This window comes from Fringilla coelebs, assembly GCF_963513975.1.
Source record: "Fringilla coelebs genome assembly, chromosome: 3".
Lineage (NCBI taxonomy): Eukaryota > Metazoa > Chordata > Aves > Passeriformes > Fringillidae > Fringilla > Fringilla coelebs.
Window position 1 is genome coordinate 74,481,267 of NC_140030.1, and position 19,123 is coordinate 74,500,389.

The 19,123-nt window shown below is 45.6% G+C and overlaps 1 protein-coding gene across 1 annotated transcript in view; it reads left to right on the forward strand.

The window, feature by feature from the left end:
* The first annotated feature begins 6,130 nt into the window (after positions 1-6,130).
* Positions 6,131-19,123, forward strand: part of FRMD1 (FERM domain containing 1) — a 40,708-nt gene continuing 27,715 nt past the window's right edge. The window contains exons 1-2 of the mRNA XM_084202714.1: positions 6,131-6,185; positions 16,289-16,453. Of these exons, the coding sequence (XP_084058840.1) occupies positions 16,358-16,453 (96 nt within the window). The 5' untranslated portion in view covers positions 6,131-6,185; positions 16,289-16,357. The remainder of the gene's footprint in view (positions 6,186-16,288; positions 16,454-19,123) is intronic.

The window sequence follows — 19,123 nt, forward strand, 5'->3', positions numbered from 1 at the left end:
TATTTGACTTCCATTTGCATTGAAAGTGTTGTAAATTCATTCCAAGATCTTAATTTGCTAGAACATAACTGACTTCTAATGACCATTTTTACAAGCCTTTGTTTACAGATTTCACTGGTTCTTTTCTGTCACATTATATCCTGCTCCTGCTGCCTAATTTCAAAGCTCTTGCTGCTTTGACACAGCATACCAGTGTTAATACATAACTGATGCATTTACTAAATGGGCAGGAGGGAAAAACAGATGAGCAAGAGCACGGTAAGCACTTGACTGTAATTATCTGTGAATAGGCTTAGGTTAGCAGTGATAATGGCAGAAATAGATTTTACACGTCAGGCTAAATTCATCCTGTGGGTAATTCAAATCATCTTAGTGCCATTACTTCATGGAAATTTTCAGCCTAAATGTGCCCCTTTTCTTTTCTCCTTTCATCCCCCATTTCTCATTAAAGAAGCAGGATGACACAGCACACAAGGGTATCCCTTCGCTTCCCTTAAACTTGCAGGACTGTGAGCTTATTTTTGGCTTTCTCTCCATTTTCCCCCCAGTATTTTCTTATCTAGGCACAAGATTTCCCAAGGTAGGGAAATCTGCAGCACTGCCTGGTAGCAGAAGGTAGAGGAAGGGCCGCCGGGGCATTTGCAAGCGGTGGCCTCTGTTCAGCCAATTGTTCCCTGCACGTAGGATTTCGGAGCTGGTGGAGCTGCTCCCAGGCACGTTTCCCTTCCCTTGTGCTCCAGCCCCCTCCCCATTCCCCCTCCAGAAACACCAGCTCTCCTTTGTGTGGCAGTGCAAGGTGCTCCCCAGGCAGGGGGCTGCAGGCAGGACCCCAGCAGCCAAGATTACATTTCTTCCACATCTCAGTTTGCTGGGGGGTGGGGATCAGAGGGAACATGCAGGATTTTCAAAAAAGAGGAAAGGCCGATGCTTTGGGCATGAAAAAATCTGTGGTTTTGTAGGAAACTTTCCTGGCCTTACTGCCTTTGCAGATGGATCTTTCCTGACTCTACTGCTTTTTTATTAATACTCTAACACTTTAAAATTGCAGACATTTCTATTATTAGATCTAGGGAAGAACAGATAACAACAGATCAAACAAAAAGAAAAATAAAACCTCCATTTAGTATTAGAAAAAAGCTTAACTGGAATATTCTTCCAATTACATCCAAAGTTAATTAGTTTATGTAAAAAAATCCACCCTTCCCTATCATCTACTAGTGTTATTCTCCCTTTTGGACCAAGAATATATAAGTCAGCTAGAAAGAAAAAGTTAAAAATAGGAAAGCAGTATTACAGACAGTAATTCTAATCAAAACAAAAAGCTAAACACGTAGCTGAAAGGAAGTAACATGAAATGAAAAGCCTTTGTGAAACTCATGTTCAGGGATGGCAGAAGTCAATTTACTCCTTTCCAAGGTATGCTTTGGCAGGATTGTTGTCTTTAGGGGTCGAGAGAGGAAAACTTGCAGAGGACAGACAGCCAGAAAGAATTCTTTATGAAGCAGTGAATGACACTGTGTGTGTATATGTTTGCCATGTCAAGGACATGAAATTATTTTAGCATTGTGATGGAGGCCTAGCAGAGACATGATAAGCACTGTGAAACCCTGAGCAGGGATTTAACAGCTCTGGCATGGTTTCAAAGTCGTCAGAAAGTAACCAAAACTTCACAGTTTGAGTTTCAGTGTATGGTGAAATCAGCAGACAACTCCTGTCCCCAAAAAGGAATTTGTACCAGCAGCTTATGCACTTTGTGTGTATTTAGCTGCAGACACGAACTTGCCAGAGCACCTGTACAGGCAAAGATACATCAAATGGGCTCTGTCAGAGAGAACGTGACAAACTCACATGGTGGCTGCGCCACCACCAGCGGGGATCTCAGGAGGCTGTGTAATGAACACAGGTTTGGGCTTGATTAGAGCTTGGGTTAGGAAATCTTGAAACCAAGGGCCCTGGGAATTTGGTCAGAGTCAGAATAAAACCATAAGCCTATAATGATGTTAAATGATTTTGTGTTACTGAAAGATTCTGTTTCTCTTTAGAATAAAATGCAGCTTGTGACCATTTGAGTAAATACAGTCCCACAGAGACTCTGCCAAGGGTAAGAGTTACAACCTCTGTGCTCTAGGGCCAAATTTGATTTATGAACCCCCTCTCCCTACCCAGATTACCCACCCGGTTTTCAAAGGTTGCTGACGGAGCAACATTATGCAGCTGTTCTCTTACTACCTGAACGTGTCTCTGTTGAAATGTCAAATGAAAAACTTATTGAAGAAGAACATCAGAATCCTCTGGGATGAAAGATGCAATACACAGTGACATATATGGCACCAGAGACAACAGGATATAAAGTAAAATCTCCCATGTCCTCCCCAGTCACATGGCACAGGAGCCAACCTTCAAGTGCCCACAAGCAGTTTATGGCTCCAGACCTGTACCTTGGCCTCACTTGCAGAGTAATGTGGTCAGTGATCAGCACAACAGCATTTGACTTTTATTTAATATAAACTGGTGTCTTATACCTCATCAATTATACCTATACCTTGTATACGGTGTTTGATATAATGACTAATTATTATCAATATATAACCAATACTGTACCAGCAGATATGCCACACTGCAACTTTATTTTTACTGTTTACATGCTATTTGAGATAAATTTGACACTTCATATGTTAAAAAAAAAAAAAAATCCCAACCCCAGAGCTCAGAATTACATCTGATTTTGCAACATGTTAATCATGAAAGCCATAGCATGATGAATAGTCCCACTGAAGCTATTGATCATTTTCTAGGAATAAGGCTAGAGCCAGCAAAATCAAGCTGTAACATGCACTGAGAACATCACCAAATAAGATTTTGCTTCAGCATGTATGCTAACAGAAAGCAGACTGTTAGAATTTCATGTGTAATACTATGATGACTGTATATGCAATGAAAAATACACAATTATTATTCCTGCAAGAGCTGCATTATGGCTGGAAAGTGTCTGTATGCAGCTGATTAAATCTGACTCTGAGAATGCAGTTCTGCAAATAGCCTTTCATGCAAGACATTCAAGTAATTTTTTTAGGGCTCCCTGACTGCCAGCTCGCTGCAGACACAGTTAGTTCAAACTTTTCTTTAGGATTCATTTCATGCCCTCCTTTCCGCTAATATCCCTGAGATCAGTCCTTTCTCTAATGAATAGCTGACCTATTCTTCTTTGATTTGCCATTGATTTCCTCCGCTTACCTCCCAATGCTTTGCCTGTTGATTAAACGCTAGACATAGGAATGCCTCAAATTTCTGACTTCTGAGTCATCCTCTCATGACTTGAACAGCTTGAAGCCAGCTTCAGCTCCCCGACATCATTAGTGAAAACTCCTTTTGTTTTTAAACTCTACAAGCAACCCATTTCTCTCCAAGCTGAGGTGCTGCTTGTGAACTAGACAATAAATAGTAGCAACAAAATTATCTCCTACGCGCACTGTGATAATTATCATAAGAAAAGGGATACTTTTTCTGAGACACAGAAGGCAAGCCACAGCTTTCCCTTTTGCACTAGAAGATCTCTTTGCCTACCTGCAATGCAGACAAGTCCCACGAGTAAAGACACCTGCTCATGTAAACTTTTATTTTTGCACAGGGTCTCTCTAACTCCAGCATGACTCTGCATGAAACATCAGCTTACAAAAACCACTCTTTTTTCTGAAAACACCAACTTCTAAGAACCAATCCACAAATCCCCCTCTCCAGCTTCCACTTTACAGAGCAAGCTGGATGAAACTGCTTATCAGCGCTGCAAGAAGGAGACCAGGAGTTGATGCTTTGAAAACTTGCAGTGGTATTTCCTTGGAACACAGATATCTTCAGACTCCAACACTTTGATGTCTCCTTCAAAAACAAACAGGCTGACACTATCTCAGTTTTCCTGCAGTCCTGATGTTTCTCAAAATGCAGCTTGTTTTCTCTAGGGTGCCACACAATCCTAGAAGACCAGCTATGTGCAATAATTACTATACTTCCAATTAAGGTAATGGTACCTGACATTCTGTACTAAATTCCATTTCGATCACAGCTACATCGGGAACACCACCTGCACACGACCCATGTGTGTGTTTTCTTACTCCCCTCCTCAGGTTCTGTGGGAAGGAAATAGCCCCTAAGGATTCTAGTGCAAATGATGAGGAGAGCAGTTTAAGGTGGTGTGCCACAGAGCACAGACAGCCCTGTCTCCCAGCCTAGACAGTGCTGGCCTCCTGTGATAGTTTTCACAGAAACTGGGGCCATGAGTTTGTAAGCTACTGTAACATTTTCTTTTTCAAATGATCAAAACACAGAAGAATGCAGCAACTGTTCAGAGCTGTTTGCTAGTATTTCAAGTTCTCCACAAGTTCTCTAGCTGTCAAAGCATAATAGAAAGTCCTACTGTGACTGGATGACTGTGCTGGCTCCACTGCAGGCTTCATGCATGGTACAGGGTAGGTTAAATAAGAACAGGTTCAACAACAGAGCCTACACTTGAGCACTAGATTCTATGCCCTTGCATTCAATCCTGCAAAATCATACTGAAAAATAAGTGAGGAAGAGTAGGTGATTTTACAAGATGCTGACTCCAGCACTGGTTGGACCACTCCATGAAACAATCTAATCCACCAACACAGCAGACTATCTTCCAGCAAAATGAAAAAAAAAAAAAAAAAAGCTGGGATTGTCTGTCCATTTAGTGAAATTGATCAGTTTAGCAATCTGAAGTGCTCCAGTGCTGGCTTAAGGAAAGTGCTACAACCATGAGCAAAGGGAGACAGAAAATGGCAAAGAATGGATAGTGTGACATGTTTCTATGGACAGAAGGAAGATGTCATGCCAAGTCAGCTGCCCATGAAAACATGCATTAGGCACCTCAGAATAGCATTAGAAACAGCTGGCATGCTGAGAGGGCAACTACATAGATCAGCCTTGGCTTAACAAAAGGACAAGCCATGAAAGATTTCACCTCAACCACTGGGAGTTGCCTCTATTCCGTTAGGACCCACAGCCCTGGAACCACTCCTGAAATGAGGTGCCTGTTCATTTGCACAGATAATGATTATGACACCAGTATTTTCTCTCAGAAGATTGTTGTGGGATGAGATGGTCCCTCTGCTCACAGAGCAGCCTCACTGTTACAGTCCAGCTGGAAAGAGGCAAAAGGAAGCTGTCCTCTTTATTATCTGGGCCAGCAAGACTGAGATTTTAGCCAGTCTCATGTCCAACCTCAAATGCAAGATTAAAACCTGGGGGTCAATACAGGTGACCTGGTGCCCTGTTCACATCACCCTGTCAGGTGGCCATGTCAAACCAGCAAGTCAGGCTCACTGTGAGGGTTCCTCCTGGGCAAATCTCTTTTTTTTTTTTTTTTTTTTTTTTTTTTTTTGCTATGAAGTTGTGCAACACTGTGCAAAAGCCAAAAGCCTTTCCACCTGCTCCCCTTACAGCCTGCTGCCAGCCCAGCTCCCATGCTGGCTGTATCCTCACGTGCAACTGGATATGTGGGGAAATTGAGCAACAACCTACTCGTAAGGGAGCAGCTCAACAGAACTTGAGATGATGTCGGCCTTCTTTCAGAAAATTACTATATTAAAAAGCAGATTATAACACAGAAGGGGCAGGGAAACAAGAAGGTTTATGCCATGCGTGCAGCATAGCACCTCCCTCTCGAGCACTGTTGCTCCCGGTGCCCGAAACTCCAGGCGCGGAGTTCCCAGATGCGATCCCGACTCTTACGCTGCACCTCTTTACTCTTTGAGCCATCTCCCCCTGCCAGCATCGCCCACTTAACCTGGCTGCGACACAGCCACCCGGACCGAGTTCCAGTGACTTGCTGTGGTCACCCTTAACTGCAATTTCCACTACGTAAACATCATTGCTGCCAGGACGGTGGACTGAGAACCCACCAAAACCAAAACTGCCTCGCAGCCCCGCCAACAACCCCTCATCACCGCACGGAGGGCGCCTGCCGCCGCAGCTTCCCCGGCACACACCGCCCGGCCCAGCCCGTCCCGTCCCGCCCCCGCGGCTTCCCCTCCCCGTGTGCCGCCCCGCCTGGCCCCGCCCCACCGCCGGTCCTCCCCGGGGCTCCGCCGCCTGCCCCGCTGTCTCGGTGGGCGCTGGATGCTGTACCGGAGAGACCGGAGGAGCTCCGCGGCGGGGGCTATCCCGCGGTGAGTCCGCGGGCTCCGCAGTCGGGACAGCGGCGAGGGGTGTCCCAGGACTCCCCCGGCAGCGGGGCGGAGGGGGGCGCGGTCCCGGTGACCTGCCGGGGGACAAAGGCGAGCGGGACGGGTCCCGGGTGGGAGCGGCGCCCGCGGGGAGCGGTGCCGGCGGAGGCGCCGGGCGCGGTGCGGCTGCGGGCGGCGCTGCGGGCGGGGAGACCGCGGGGCGCCCGGCTGCGCCCGCCGCCCAGGGCAGGGAATGGTGGGGGCCGGGGCGCCGGGACGGCGGTGCGCTGCCCGCCGAGCCGGGAGGGGCTCCGTGCTGCGGCCGTCGGTCCCACCGCGCGGCAGCGGCTGCGAAAGTCTATTTACAACTTTGTGTCTGGATGGGCGGTGCGAGCATCGGCCCGAGCGATCTCCGGCTGTGTCACGTTGTCAGGGGGTTTTCCCGTCGGAGCCGCCGCCGTGGGTGTCCCTGCGCGTTCTCGGGCGGAGGCAGCGGGAGCGAGCAGGCACGAGGTGGGGACAGGAGGGAGTGGGGCTCTGGAGGAGCCTGGTAATTTATCCGTCCCTCGGTGTCGTGGACCGGGCCCCTCCGGTGGGTCTCGCTGGCGCTGGATGATGGGGTGATGCTGGGGCGGGATCAGCCATACACCGGCTGCGCGACAGGAGACACCCGAGGCGGCTGGCCGTGTCCCAGAGAGATCCCGTGGGGCCGTACGATGGCACGAGTGTGGGACACGTCCCAGCCGGTGCTCGGCTGGCTGCCACCTGCCTCGCAGGTGCCGAGGGACACTGACAGGGACACGGCCCCGCGGGTTCCAGCCTGTGGGGCAGCACCTGGGCCGCCTCCTTCCGTGGGGCAGCCTCGGGGGCGAGGGGCTGGAGGCGTCTCGTGGGGCTGGTCTGGGTGATCCGACAGCCGTGAGGGACTTTGATGCACCCGTACGGGGCGCGACGGGACAGGAGGAGAGTGTCCCCGCAGGTGTGTGCTTGTGGGAGAAGGGGTGGGCGCCAGCAAGGCAAAAGTCTCCCTCCATACCTCGTTGTTTCTCCACCTCTTGGAATTGTTTTTTGATAACGATTTACAGGGAAAGGCTTTGGGTTTCCTGTGCTGAGAAGTCGTCGTTGTCTGCATTGAGGGATGTTTCTCCTGCTGTTCGGCAGTGACAGGCTCTCAGGGTAACTCCCCTGTGGCATTTAAAATGCACATCTGTGTTTTTCCATCACACCAGAAAACTAGCACACTGTCTGAACCTTGTCCCTTCTTCAGACTACTGCTGTGATGCCCGGGCCCTGACAGTAAATACTTCAAAAATGTTTTTAAAAACCCAAACCAACAAACCACAACTGTTTGAACATTGGTGACCCATTAATTTGTTTAGCGTTTTTAATTTTTATTTTATTCCTGGAAAATTTGGAATGACAACAGAATGCCTTGGCCTCACTGTTGTTTATTCCTCCTGTTTAATTGTACAATTAAACACTCTTAATCAAAGTGTTCTGGTTTCAGTACTGGTGGTGGTAGGAGACTGTGTAGTAGCATGTGTTTTGGCTTCAGATAAGGGTGTCAAATCAGAAAAAAATGGAATCTAAGAGGTGAGTGGGGGTTGTGTTTCTTGCAGAGATCACCTTGAGGAAGAAAAGAGGGGAGGACACAAAAAAGAGTAAGACAAAAATAAGTCTACACAATGCTGTTGAAGAACATGAGTTGTAGTAACTCCTTGCAGTGGTCTGCCAAAAAATCGAAAAATCTGTCTGTGCTTTTGGGGCAGTTTTTTTTTTTTTCCCCTTAGAATTTTTGTTGTTGTTAACTGGATTTTTTAATACGAACTTGATGAAATGGGATAAATACCAGTAACACCAAAACTGTTTGGAGTCTTTTTCTGATAGAAGGTTTAAGACCCAGGTGAGGGCCATACCATTTAGATTTTCTTAATGGGTGAATTTTTATGGGTTTTGGGGTTTTTTTTGTTTGTTATATTTTAGTTTGTTTTTTTAAAAAAATCAAAGCTGATAGTACTTTAAAGCTACAGCACTTTTCCCAACACTGCAGGTAAAAAACATATGAATCCAGTGATTAGCTCTCTATCAGTTGGCTTTTGTAGTAAAGTCGTTTCCCTACTGTTCCTCCAAAGTGAGACAATGTAAATGACTTGCATGCTTACTGTGCTCCAGGGTTACACTTCTTTTCTTGCAGAAGGTTCCCTGTTACTGCACTGCTGCTTGATTATCTTGCTGGTGTTAAGCAGTGGTACCTTAATTCGTGGTGTGTGGTTAGTAACTCTGCACAGACAAACGGTGGGCTTGGCCCAAACAAGATCCTCTGGCAAGGAAGAGCTGCTCCCTGGAGAATCACAGGAGAAGATAATTTGCTTCTTGTTTAACCATTCCTTATTTTTGCCTTTTCTTTTTTCCCCTTTATTTCCTCTTTTTGCACAATTCAGCATCACCTCAAAAATGCAGCACTCTGTAAGGGTGGGGTTTTGTTTTTGTTCTGTTTCTCTTTTTGTCTGTGTCTTCCCCATTGCTTTGCTAAAGCTGATGTCTGACAGTGCTGTGTGCAAGTCTCTTAAACTGCATCTAATCATAAAGTCCCTGCTGTTTGTGTTAATTTTATCAAGGTATTGGCAGATTGGCATTTTCACACTAGTAACAGATGCAAGCTGTGTTCCAGGTGGAGTTTTATGTATTCTTTTTGTCCACTTCATCCTCTCTGCTTTGAATATTTTCAAGACTAGCTGTACTGTTGAGGGGGGAAAAGTTAGAAGCAAACCGATGCAGAAACTGCCTGGTTGGTCTGGATATTTAGATAGTGATTCAAATGGAATGAGATCAGCAGTGGACTTTCCCCTTCCTCAGGGGAAGCAAGCCAATTTATTTTTTTACATGGTTATTACTAGTAGCGAAGCAATTCCTACTCAGAAGAATTTGTTACATTGTTAAAAAAAACCAAAAATGTGTCTCTCCTTATTTGTCCTGCAGCTTAAACTATTGCTTGTGAAAGTTTAATTTTGCTTTGCTCTTTATTTATTTATTTATTTATTTAATAAAGACTTTGTAGTCTGCTGCTTCTATAACTGTTACAAGATCTTGGTGAGAATAGCAATGAAGAAATTTTTGGACTGTTCTGCAAAAGACTTCTGGAGTCTTAGGGATATATTCCAAATCAGTCCAGCCTAGCTCAAGTGAAAAAATACTATCCCTGTAAAATAACTTGTGCAAAGACAGGCTTGTAGAAGAGTATCTCTCATCTGTTGTGCTTGAGGCAAGAGTATAATGGATCCCCTTGGGAGAAATCCTGTTTATAGCCTTGGTAGACTAAAAATGGAATATGTTTCCAGCTGGAGAATTAATTGATAGGCTTTTGGGTCAGGACGTGTCATGCATTTGCAATTTGCACAGTATAGGAAGGTTCTCTTCTGAGTTGCCAGTAGAGAATCCAGGTCTTGCTGCTGCTCTCCTGCTCTTCCTGACAGTTGCTGTGCCTGTGAAGGAAGCCTGGCTTTCCTTTATTGCAAAGAACTTGCTGCCTGCACTTTGCCTCTCCTGTTTCCCCTAGATAGAAAAGATGAATGGTCTTTACTAAAGAACTGCAATTTACAAGGCAGAATTGCCAAGCACTGGAGTGCTAAATTGAAGTATCTCTGTTCTTGTTCTTACACCGAGATTCTGGACCGGCATTGTCCTTACTGCACTCCCGGCTGTGCACTTGTATGCCCATAAATGAGATTTCCCTAAGGGTCCATCTCAAAAGGGACATGTTGGTGTGTTTGAGGGGTGACAAGGTTGCTGTTACTGAATGGCTATTCCAGCAATTCTCTTCTCTTAACTTTTGCAAGATCTCATGTGATGTGTGTTGGGAATCCCACTGAGAAAATGGAGCTTGGCATTTCTGACCAGGCTTCCTTTGCAGCTGCTCTGTGTGAGGTGTAATGGATACTGAGGCTGGCTCATGCCCAATGCCATATTTTGCTGGTTCTTTCTCATGCTTCTGCAGTTGTATGGGCCAACTGATACGTTAAATTGGCACTCACTCTTAAACTTTAATGTGTTTGATTTATGAAGTATGAGAAAGACTTATAAGTGATTGGTATTCAATAAACAACTCCATTAGTAGATTATGCAGCAGTAATGAAATTCATTGCAATAGAAACGGCGTGTCAGTAGTCAGATGCTATAGGCTACCAAAAAAAGCACTGTAGTACTACAGTACAAAAAAGGTACTGTATGTACTACAAAAGTAGTAGTACATACTACTAGTTTTACCAGTCAGTGAAAAGGAAGGATCAGTTGATTAGTTTATCTTCCCACAGGAAGATTGTTTTCCCAGGTAAAAAAGCGTGCTGGAAAGGAATTGCATGCTCTAGATGCAGACTTTACTGTTTGGGTTTTCTTTGAAATGTATACATTGCTAAGTTTTGCATGTAGTACTGATAAAATAATGTATTTTAAAAGGCTGCCTGTTTTTGTGTACAAAAATTCAAAGCCACTTTCCATCACTTAAAAGTGATGGAAAAACAGTCCCTGTGAGATCCTAATTTGTCCCTTTTTGCCTGAAGCCTTTAATACTCATTGTCTATATCTTTCAAAGAGCTCCTGAACTCAGTTTTGTTTCAGCTAAATATTAAGCTCACAAAGTGATTCCTGTTGTGCTGTCCTCAAAGGAAGCAAACTGCTGAGGAGCTTTCTTCTTCCCATGGGAGAGGTGGATGGAAGCGTGGCAGCTCCCCTGCGTGGTCCTGCCACTGCTGCCCTGCCCATGCGCTTCCATGCACTGCAGGAGCACCTCCTTTGGTGCTCTGTCCTTTGTTAAGCACTTTTTCCTCTCCTTCAGGACTAGTCAGTGCACCCAAAACCATGAGTCACTTTTATTTGGCTGCAAGAGAATGCCAGCATCCCTGGGCTAGGAGAGTTGTCCCTGTCTTTGAGTTTAAGGACTAGCGCAGCTTACAGAGGGTCACAGCAGCATGGTCCCAGGTTAGGAATGGGTGTCCACAGAATTTTGGGAGATCCCTTCTTCCTAAACACATTGTGTGGGGCTGCAGAGCAAAAGAGTTACAAGCACTAGAGCACGTTTCCTCTTCTGGGATTCACTTGTACTGCTTAATGTAGGGCAGGAAGACTTTATAGCAGAAAGGTGGGGAGCCTGAGCAGTCATGCCTAACTAAGAGCTGCATCTAATCCTGCAATGAAGACTAGTGAGAAAGCATTCTCCTTGCTATTGTTAAAGCTCAGTGTCACCAAGGAGTGCTGATTGTACAGGAAGAAAGCAAAAAGGATGTTGGCTGGTATCTAAGATTTCCCTGTCACATCTGCTTGGGTTCACAGCCCTGGAGCTTTTAGGGCATCTTGCATTGCACCTCTTGAAGAATCCTAAAGGAAAGGTGGGGGCCAGGCCCACACTTCTGACCTGTGAGCAGACTGTGGTCACACCTGGCAAGGTGCAGAAAGCCTGCTGAAGTCGATCTCCCAGTTCCATGGGCTGAAGCCAGTTGTCTCTGCTGTCAGTGTTGGACCTGTCTATCAGCCAAGCTGCACCAGTTCTGGAATCCAGTTCTTCAGAGCACCCAGGTGACTGGGATGTGTCTCGGTGTTCCTTGTTCAATGGCTTCAAATAGGGTTTTCCTACAAAGTAGTGTGCGGTGTTTGAAGACAGGTGTGTATTTTACCCAAAAAGCAATGTGTGAATACCAAATTTGGTACCTTACCTCCCTGTGGCATCTTTGTCCTTGGATGCGTTGTGCTAGTCCTGGAATGATGCTGAAGTAGACACATTTGAAAAGTCAATGTGCTTCTGGGAGTTTGCTGCAGGGTGTGACCTAGTTGTCCTGACTGCTGGTCACAGGTGGCACTTTTCACATCCATGACATAAAGCTATTTAACTTCAATCTTGTTTTCTGCCCTGACAAGCAACTTTGTTTCCGCTCCTTCCTGGTTGATGCTTTTTCTCAGAGAAATTTTCATCATTGCAGGGGTTAGTCAAAGGAGGTGGGTGGAGTTCTTAAAAATTGCTGAGAAAGGCTTATACATGCCATCATGGCATCTCTTACTTGCTCAGGCTCTTTGTTACTCTTTTGCAGATAGTACTGGTGCCCTACAGTGTGCATCTGAAGGGACAAAATACCTGGAAGGTGAGGGGGGTTTTCAGTTCTACGACTGTGTTTCATCATGAGTAGGAGGCAGCCCAAGTGTGGGTTGCTGCCAAAGGCAGATTTGTTTCCAGGCAGTTGTCTGTCTGTCTTGCTGCAGGACTGCCTTGATTAAAGCTGCTTAAGCTGTTTGTGAAACTGCAGCCTAAGAGTCTAGTGTTCTTAGAAGCCTAAGAGATCCCTGGATGGTGTCTGGAAAATATTAAGAATAGTCTTAATGTTTCTGAGCAATTTTTGAAGGGAGGCTGTAGGGCCACTGTGGTAAGGTTTCATCAGGAAGATGCTCGGTGCTCATTCTCTATCAGCTCTAGCAAAAGCAGATTATTTACTGTAATAAACCTTAAAAGCATGTTTCCAGGTGTTTGTGAGAGCAGCACAGAATTACCTGTGTTTTTTTCCTTGATAGATAAGAACGCTGTTCTGCTTTGCTGCTGAGTTGGTAAGTTATGGCTCATTCTTCTGTCCCCTTCATCCCCCTTGAGATGTGGTTGTAGCTGTACCTAGAGGCTGAAATGAGACTTAGCACCCAATTTTCTGTGGTGTTATGAACTAGTGTGTAAAATAAATGGTTCATTACAAGTAGCCACCTGCTGTCTGGATGAGACCTTCTCCCAGACAGGCTGGCAGTGGCATGGCCCCAAATTCAGTGGTGGCAGGACATCCTTGTGTCAGTGGGTGTATGGTGGGTGTGGTGTGAGGTGTTTCAGTGAGCCATCCCACTGGTCCCTGAAGCAAATGGCTCCTTCCTTCTCATTCAGCTCCTCTTCCTCCCATGGGGGGCTCTGCTGCTCTTTTCTGCCTTGCTGGGCCAAACCTCATCCATTCCTGCTTTGATCCAGCGAGTGCTGAGGTTCTGGCCCTGTGCTGGGAGGCAACTTGAGGGTCTGTGGAGAGAGGAGGGGAAGATTTAATTGAGTTTTTATGACCATGTTTGAGCTGCTTAGTGAGAGAAAGCTTGAAGTTAATGACAGGCATGTTTTCCAAAGATCCTCTGCATGTGTGTTTAGGTAAAATAAACACTGCTAAATAAGCTGTGCCACCACTCTGGGCACTAATAAGCCTCCTGTCTGATACTAGAAGAATACAAATAAATAGTGCCTTTGACTGTTTTAATTGATAGACTTGCAGGGCCTTTGACCAAGTAATTGCATCTCAAAATGCACTTCTTCAGGAGCTAAAACATGAATGTTAGTTAAAAAAAAAGAAACACAACAAAAACAAACAACCTATAGGGTGTCCCAGAGGCTGATGATTGACTTCAGCTTTTATTAATTCATCTGCAGTGCATTTGCTGGAGCTTTTATGGTTTAATTGAGGTTAAGAGGTTGGAATCTGGGGTAAACAAAGGAATGGCATATGGGCAGTCTGAAATTGTGTATGTCTAAGTAAGAGCATTCCTTCTGGTCACTTGTTTTCATTGGGCAGTTACTCCTGACTCACAACTTAAAAAAAAAAAAAAAAAGTAAAGGTGTAAACATGCATTGCTAGCAAGTTAATGATTCATTATGTTTTATCACATCCTAACATACCTCTAAAGAAGAGAAGGTTGAGCTGGGCTTGTGTTTGACCTCCCCCTTCAGATTAGGGATGTTTTTTCTTTAACCCCTTACCTGTCATGGGAGAGTCCACAAGCTCATTTGTTTTAAATCATAATAAGAAAAACATCTTCTCTTCTGCCTTTCTCACTTCCCTGTTCCAAGGGTCCACAGCTGTTCTCTTAAAAATTCAAATGGAAAAAGCAGGTGTGGGAAAAAACTCTCCAGAAGCTTTTTATTGTAGAGGCTACAGGGAAGTGGGAGTCAGTTTCTTCAGCTGTCCAAAGGAATCTGTGTGCATGTGTTTGTGTTTTATGGTAACTTTTCTCTCCTACTTTTAGTTCTGTTTTGAGCCCCATGAATGTCTTCACTAGCTGTGGCATTCCCTTGTGAGAGGGAACGTGTACTGGCCAGTGCAGCCGTTTGACAATTAAGATAAGTTCATACTTGAGGTCTTTATGCTGTTGATAAAGTTTATGGCATGAATTACATCAGCTGGCAATAATAGTGGTGACCTGTTGCCCTCAAGTCATTCTGTAGACATCTGTAATTTATATACAGCTGTTAATAGTGTGTAGTCTGAACCCTAAGAGAGCATGTGAGTATAATTATTTCAATGAGAGAAGATAAATCAGAATTTTCCTCTTAATATTTCAGTTAATAGCAGCTTTCACGTGTCCCATAAAGTCAAATTTCTTTTTCTCACTTGTTTAGAGCAATCTTTTAAAAACTCCTAGGTCTTGATAAACTAAATACTTGTTCTGAAAAAATACTTCAATAACTCCTTTGTCTGCATTTTTGTGTACTTCTGTCTTATAAGGATTGCTCTACATAGCTTGAATCAAAAATTGCTTTGTTAAGAAGCATTGTATGTGCTGGTTCTGGGAAGGCGGCGCGTGGAACAGCTTCTGTATTTGCAAGAGAACACTCCTGGACCTATCTTGTATTTGCTTTAAAAAATAATTTTTAAAAAATTGATGCTTGAGTACAGAGTTGAAAGGAGAGGGATAAATCCAAGCTGTACTCTACATTATTGTTTGCTTTTCCCATCTCCCACACAAGAATTTGATTCTGCCGTAATTTTCTCCTGAACCAGGACAAAAATGATTTTAAACACAAAACAATGCTTTTAAAACTTATTTGTAGTGCACAGGCACACAACTACACGCATATACGTGTATGTGTGTTAGTGTAACATGGCCTGCTTCCCTTCTCCCTGCGATCCCTCATCTTTTATGCGTTGTGGAGGGTGAAGGAAAAGCCCATGGTTCCCTTCACAGCCTGTCCCCTCCCGGTGGGCTGGGCTGTGGGTGGTGGGAGAGGGTGGCACTGCCAGAACCAGTGCATTGGGCTGCCCTTGCTGGGGTCTGCACCTGTCCTAGGGTGTGGGGGGGACTTTGGGGACAGGCATCAGCCAGCAGCACCTCTGTTGCTGTGCTGCAGGTGAGTGCTCAGGTGTTGCTGGTAGAAGGGAGTCAACCCCTTTGCTCGGGGCAGTTGGGGGTTGACTTACATCAAAACTTGTACGGGCATGGAATGGACCCCATGGCTGGTATCTTGCTGGTTTAGGTCTCTGCTGGCATTGATACCTAACCCACCCTCGAGGAGCCTCTCCCCTTCCTGATGGATTCATCAGGTGCCACAGGATACTTCCTGAGAGGAATGCTGAGAGCATTGGGTAGGAGAGGGCTGTACACAAAAGGGTACAAGTTGCTGAGGAAACTGTCTAACCTAGCTGTAAAGTCAAGATGATGTTGGCTACTCTGCACTTGGCTGCAAAGAAAGCTTCCATCTCTTATTTATGTTAATATCTGAACTTGAGCTGTAAGGTGCTTGTGCAGCCTGTGCTCAGTGCTTGAGAGGAGGGCAGTGCTTACCTCTCAGAAAGTTTTATACAGTGGCTCAGCCTTTTGAGTTTGTGTTCCACCTCCTCATCTGAGTTGAGGTGTAGAGGACTTCAGGAAGTGGTTTCCCAGGAAGTAGGGATGGAGTGAGGAGGAGGACAGCACAGATGAAGTCCTCTGCACTGACATGTGTCTGTTGACAGCCCATTGAACTCTCTGCTTTGGGAGTGAGCGAGGTGCCTGGCTGAAGGATGGGCGCTCCCCCATGTCACGAGTGTTTTCCGGCAGCGGCCCAGGGTGCCACCTGCCTTATCGCTTACACGAGTCTGGAAACCTTGAGCCTGGTTTGTTATTCTAGGGAGACCTCATTGCTTTATGGCACTCTCATGGGACTTTCAAGCTGTTTAAAAGGTTGACACTGCCTGGTTTGTGCTGTGATGCTGGTGGAAACATTGACTGGCCCTGGAAAATGAATGACTGTTGGGAGTGGTTTTGTTTTTAAACATCTCATCACATGCATGCTGTGAGCTGCTCCCAGTGCCCACAGAAGCACGGCACTGATACTCTCACCTTTTCAACAGGTACATGGGATGAAGGGAGCCTGACACCTGTCTGGAGAGGAGAGCCCAGCCCCTGTGGAGCTGCCCACCATGAGCAGGACACTGCTGGCAGGCAGGATGCAGCCAGAGATCCGGAGCGTCTGCGTCTTCCTGCCCACCCGTGAGCAGCTCAGCCTGGCCGTCGGGGTGAGTGGCCGGGAGGTCGCTGCATCGCGGCCACGGTTCAGTTTTGTTAGCTCCCATTGTTCTCCCAAAGGCCTGGTGCTGGTCTGCTGACCAAAAGGCTATTAGCCAGCTTAGGGTAATTGGTGCTCCATTTTCTAATTGGGCAGCTTCAATTCTTTCTCAGCGTTCATTAGAAGTCATGGCTGTGTTTGTAGGGTGGGGGTCTCCTCTGCTCTTTTTCTGTTGTTAGTTACATTTTATTATCTCTGAACGGTTTTCCTGCTTGTAATAATCCAACCATTTTTTAAAAATGGAAGCTGAAATACGTTGATTACTTAGCAAGTGTACCCAACATATGACTGTTTACTCTTCTAAAGAGTCCAGCTATCCCTGGTTTTGACAGCCTGCAGATCCCTTCAAAGAGTCTAAGGCAAACAGCCATTGAGGGTGAGTTTTTTCCCTCCTCTTGAGTACTCGTACACACAAAAAATCAAGGCAAGTCGCTTCATTTCTTTGATTGCTGCCTCAAATGTCTCAAAGTGCGTGAGTGACAGCAGGGCCAGCTCAGCTGGCGGCCCAGGGTGGCACGGTGTCTGCACAGCACGGTGCCTCTTTGTGCAGTGCCGGCTGCTCCTTGAACTTGTGAGAAACTGAGCTGACAAGAAGCACTTGGCCTTCAGAGGACCAGCGAGTTTCAAAGATAAGTGCTCTCTTGTGAGCGTGTGCGTGCACTCATGTGGGCTGGGGAGATTTGGCTTTGTTTTGGGTAGGTTGTTTTCCTCTGCTTCGGGATGAGGGAGGGGGAGAAGACAGTTGAGGTGAACTGTTATTTTAAGTACTTGATTGAAACTGTGGCTTTTGAAACTATGCGTGCTAATCTTCAAAATCCGTGTCGGAATTTTCCTACCTGCTGTGTCTAAGTGTGGCGTCCTTAACTGAAACAGCCTCAAGGGTTGGATGGAATAAAGCTTTAACAGAAAAATCTGGGATGCTCTGCTTCTAGGTTACTGGTTCAAACCCAGCCCATCCACTGCCCCAGAAGGCTTCTGCAATCTGCTGGCTTTTGTGCAAGGCAGAAAATGATGATTTAATTAAGTTCTTGGCAGCAGGTGTACAGGCCTGGGTAATGGTCTGTTGCAGCTGACCCTAAATCTCACCTTCTTATAGCTCTTATCAGGGAGGCTAAAGATGGGAGATAGCAGAGCTGCTGGCCATGGGGAGGGTACAGGAGGGCAGTGCATCAGCAGGGCTCACACTGTCACTGCTACTCGTTCTGCCTGTGTCTAAATGGAGCACACAGCTGTTCCTTCACCACTGGGTCATGCTCCGGTAAATCACAAAAACCTGCAGTTTATAGTAAAATAAATTTGGGGTGAGAAATACTCTTAAGATCGAGTCCAGCTATAAGCATGGTGCTGCCAAGTCCACCACTAAACCAGATTCCTAAGTGCTACATCTGCATGTCTTTTTTAATACCTCTAAAATATTTAATGAGCATAAGAAATAGTCTTTTGCATTGAGTGCTGACAGGAACAGAGGAAAAGTGCTGTGTCCCTTCCCGTTCCCCTGTCCTGTCCCAGCCTGCTGCCCCTCCAAAAAGCTGGCGTGCCTTGTGTGCATCACTATGTTGTCCTGCAGAGGAATCCTCCACAGCACCTCTCTGTATTCCTTTTAAAGACATTCGCCCTTGTCATTTCTGATACCCCTTTCTTTCGTGTCTGGGAAATTGGGAAAGTATGTACTTGGAGATGCCTCTGTGTGAAAGGGAATAGCTGCCTGGGCCAAAACATGAGACCTCAACACATGGTTGTGTCCTAATTGCATAGAGAGTGAAACATGACCTGTTACAGCTTGGCAAGTCACCAGAAACAGCTTTTCATTTGGCTTTAGACTTTACCACAACACTCATTCAAAACAGCAACAAAAATTAAGATTTCACAGCTGGAGAGGTCTTTCTTTCTTAAAGAAACATCAAGGCAATTTTCAAGTGATGTTGGTAGAACCCAAATGTAATTAGCACAACCACAGATGACACTTCATGCATTTATTAGAATAATAATGCCACTACTAAAGATTTCCAAAGCCTTTTAACCTCTTCAGTGTGGAATGCAAATACTAAACAAGCTTGCAGCTCATTGAGGTAGGTAGGAATGGTTATCTTTCCAGCAGAATAAATTATAGATCCTTCCCATGATAAGCACACTGTTTATGCAGGTAAGTCCTCCCTCTCCCCTCCCATATAAATTCCACCCTTCCAGATAAGAGTTTACCTATATGTGTTTTATGTGGTAACATACACATTGAAGCTTGCTCTTTAAAATGTATTTGTCTTACACCATTCAGAGATAGTGCTGTTGAAGAGGGAAGAGCAGGAGCCATTTTAAATTCTGTTCCCCCACAATCAAGTATCTCTGATTTAGCTTCGATGTCTGTCTTTCTGAATGTACAGAGAATCTGGGGGGATGGTGAGGAGCAAAACTGCCTTCTTGGGACCGACTGTGAACGTGAGGAGAAGCAGAGCTGTGAGGGGAACTAGGGCGTGCTGCAGCTCTCCAGCTGCTCTGAGGAGAGCAAGGCAAAGTGAGAGAAACTTTTGGAGTGGAGGAAGTCTGGTGAGGTCCTGTGAGTTGGTGAATGGCAAGCATAGGTCTGAAGTCTTTCAGTTGTTCTGTGAACAGGAGAGCCAATGTT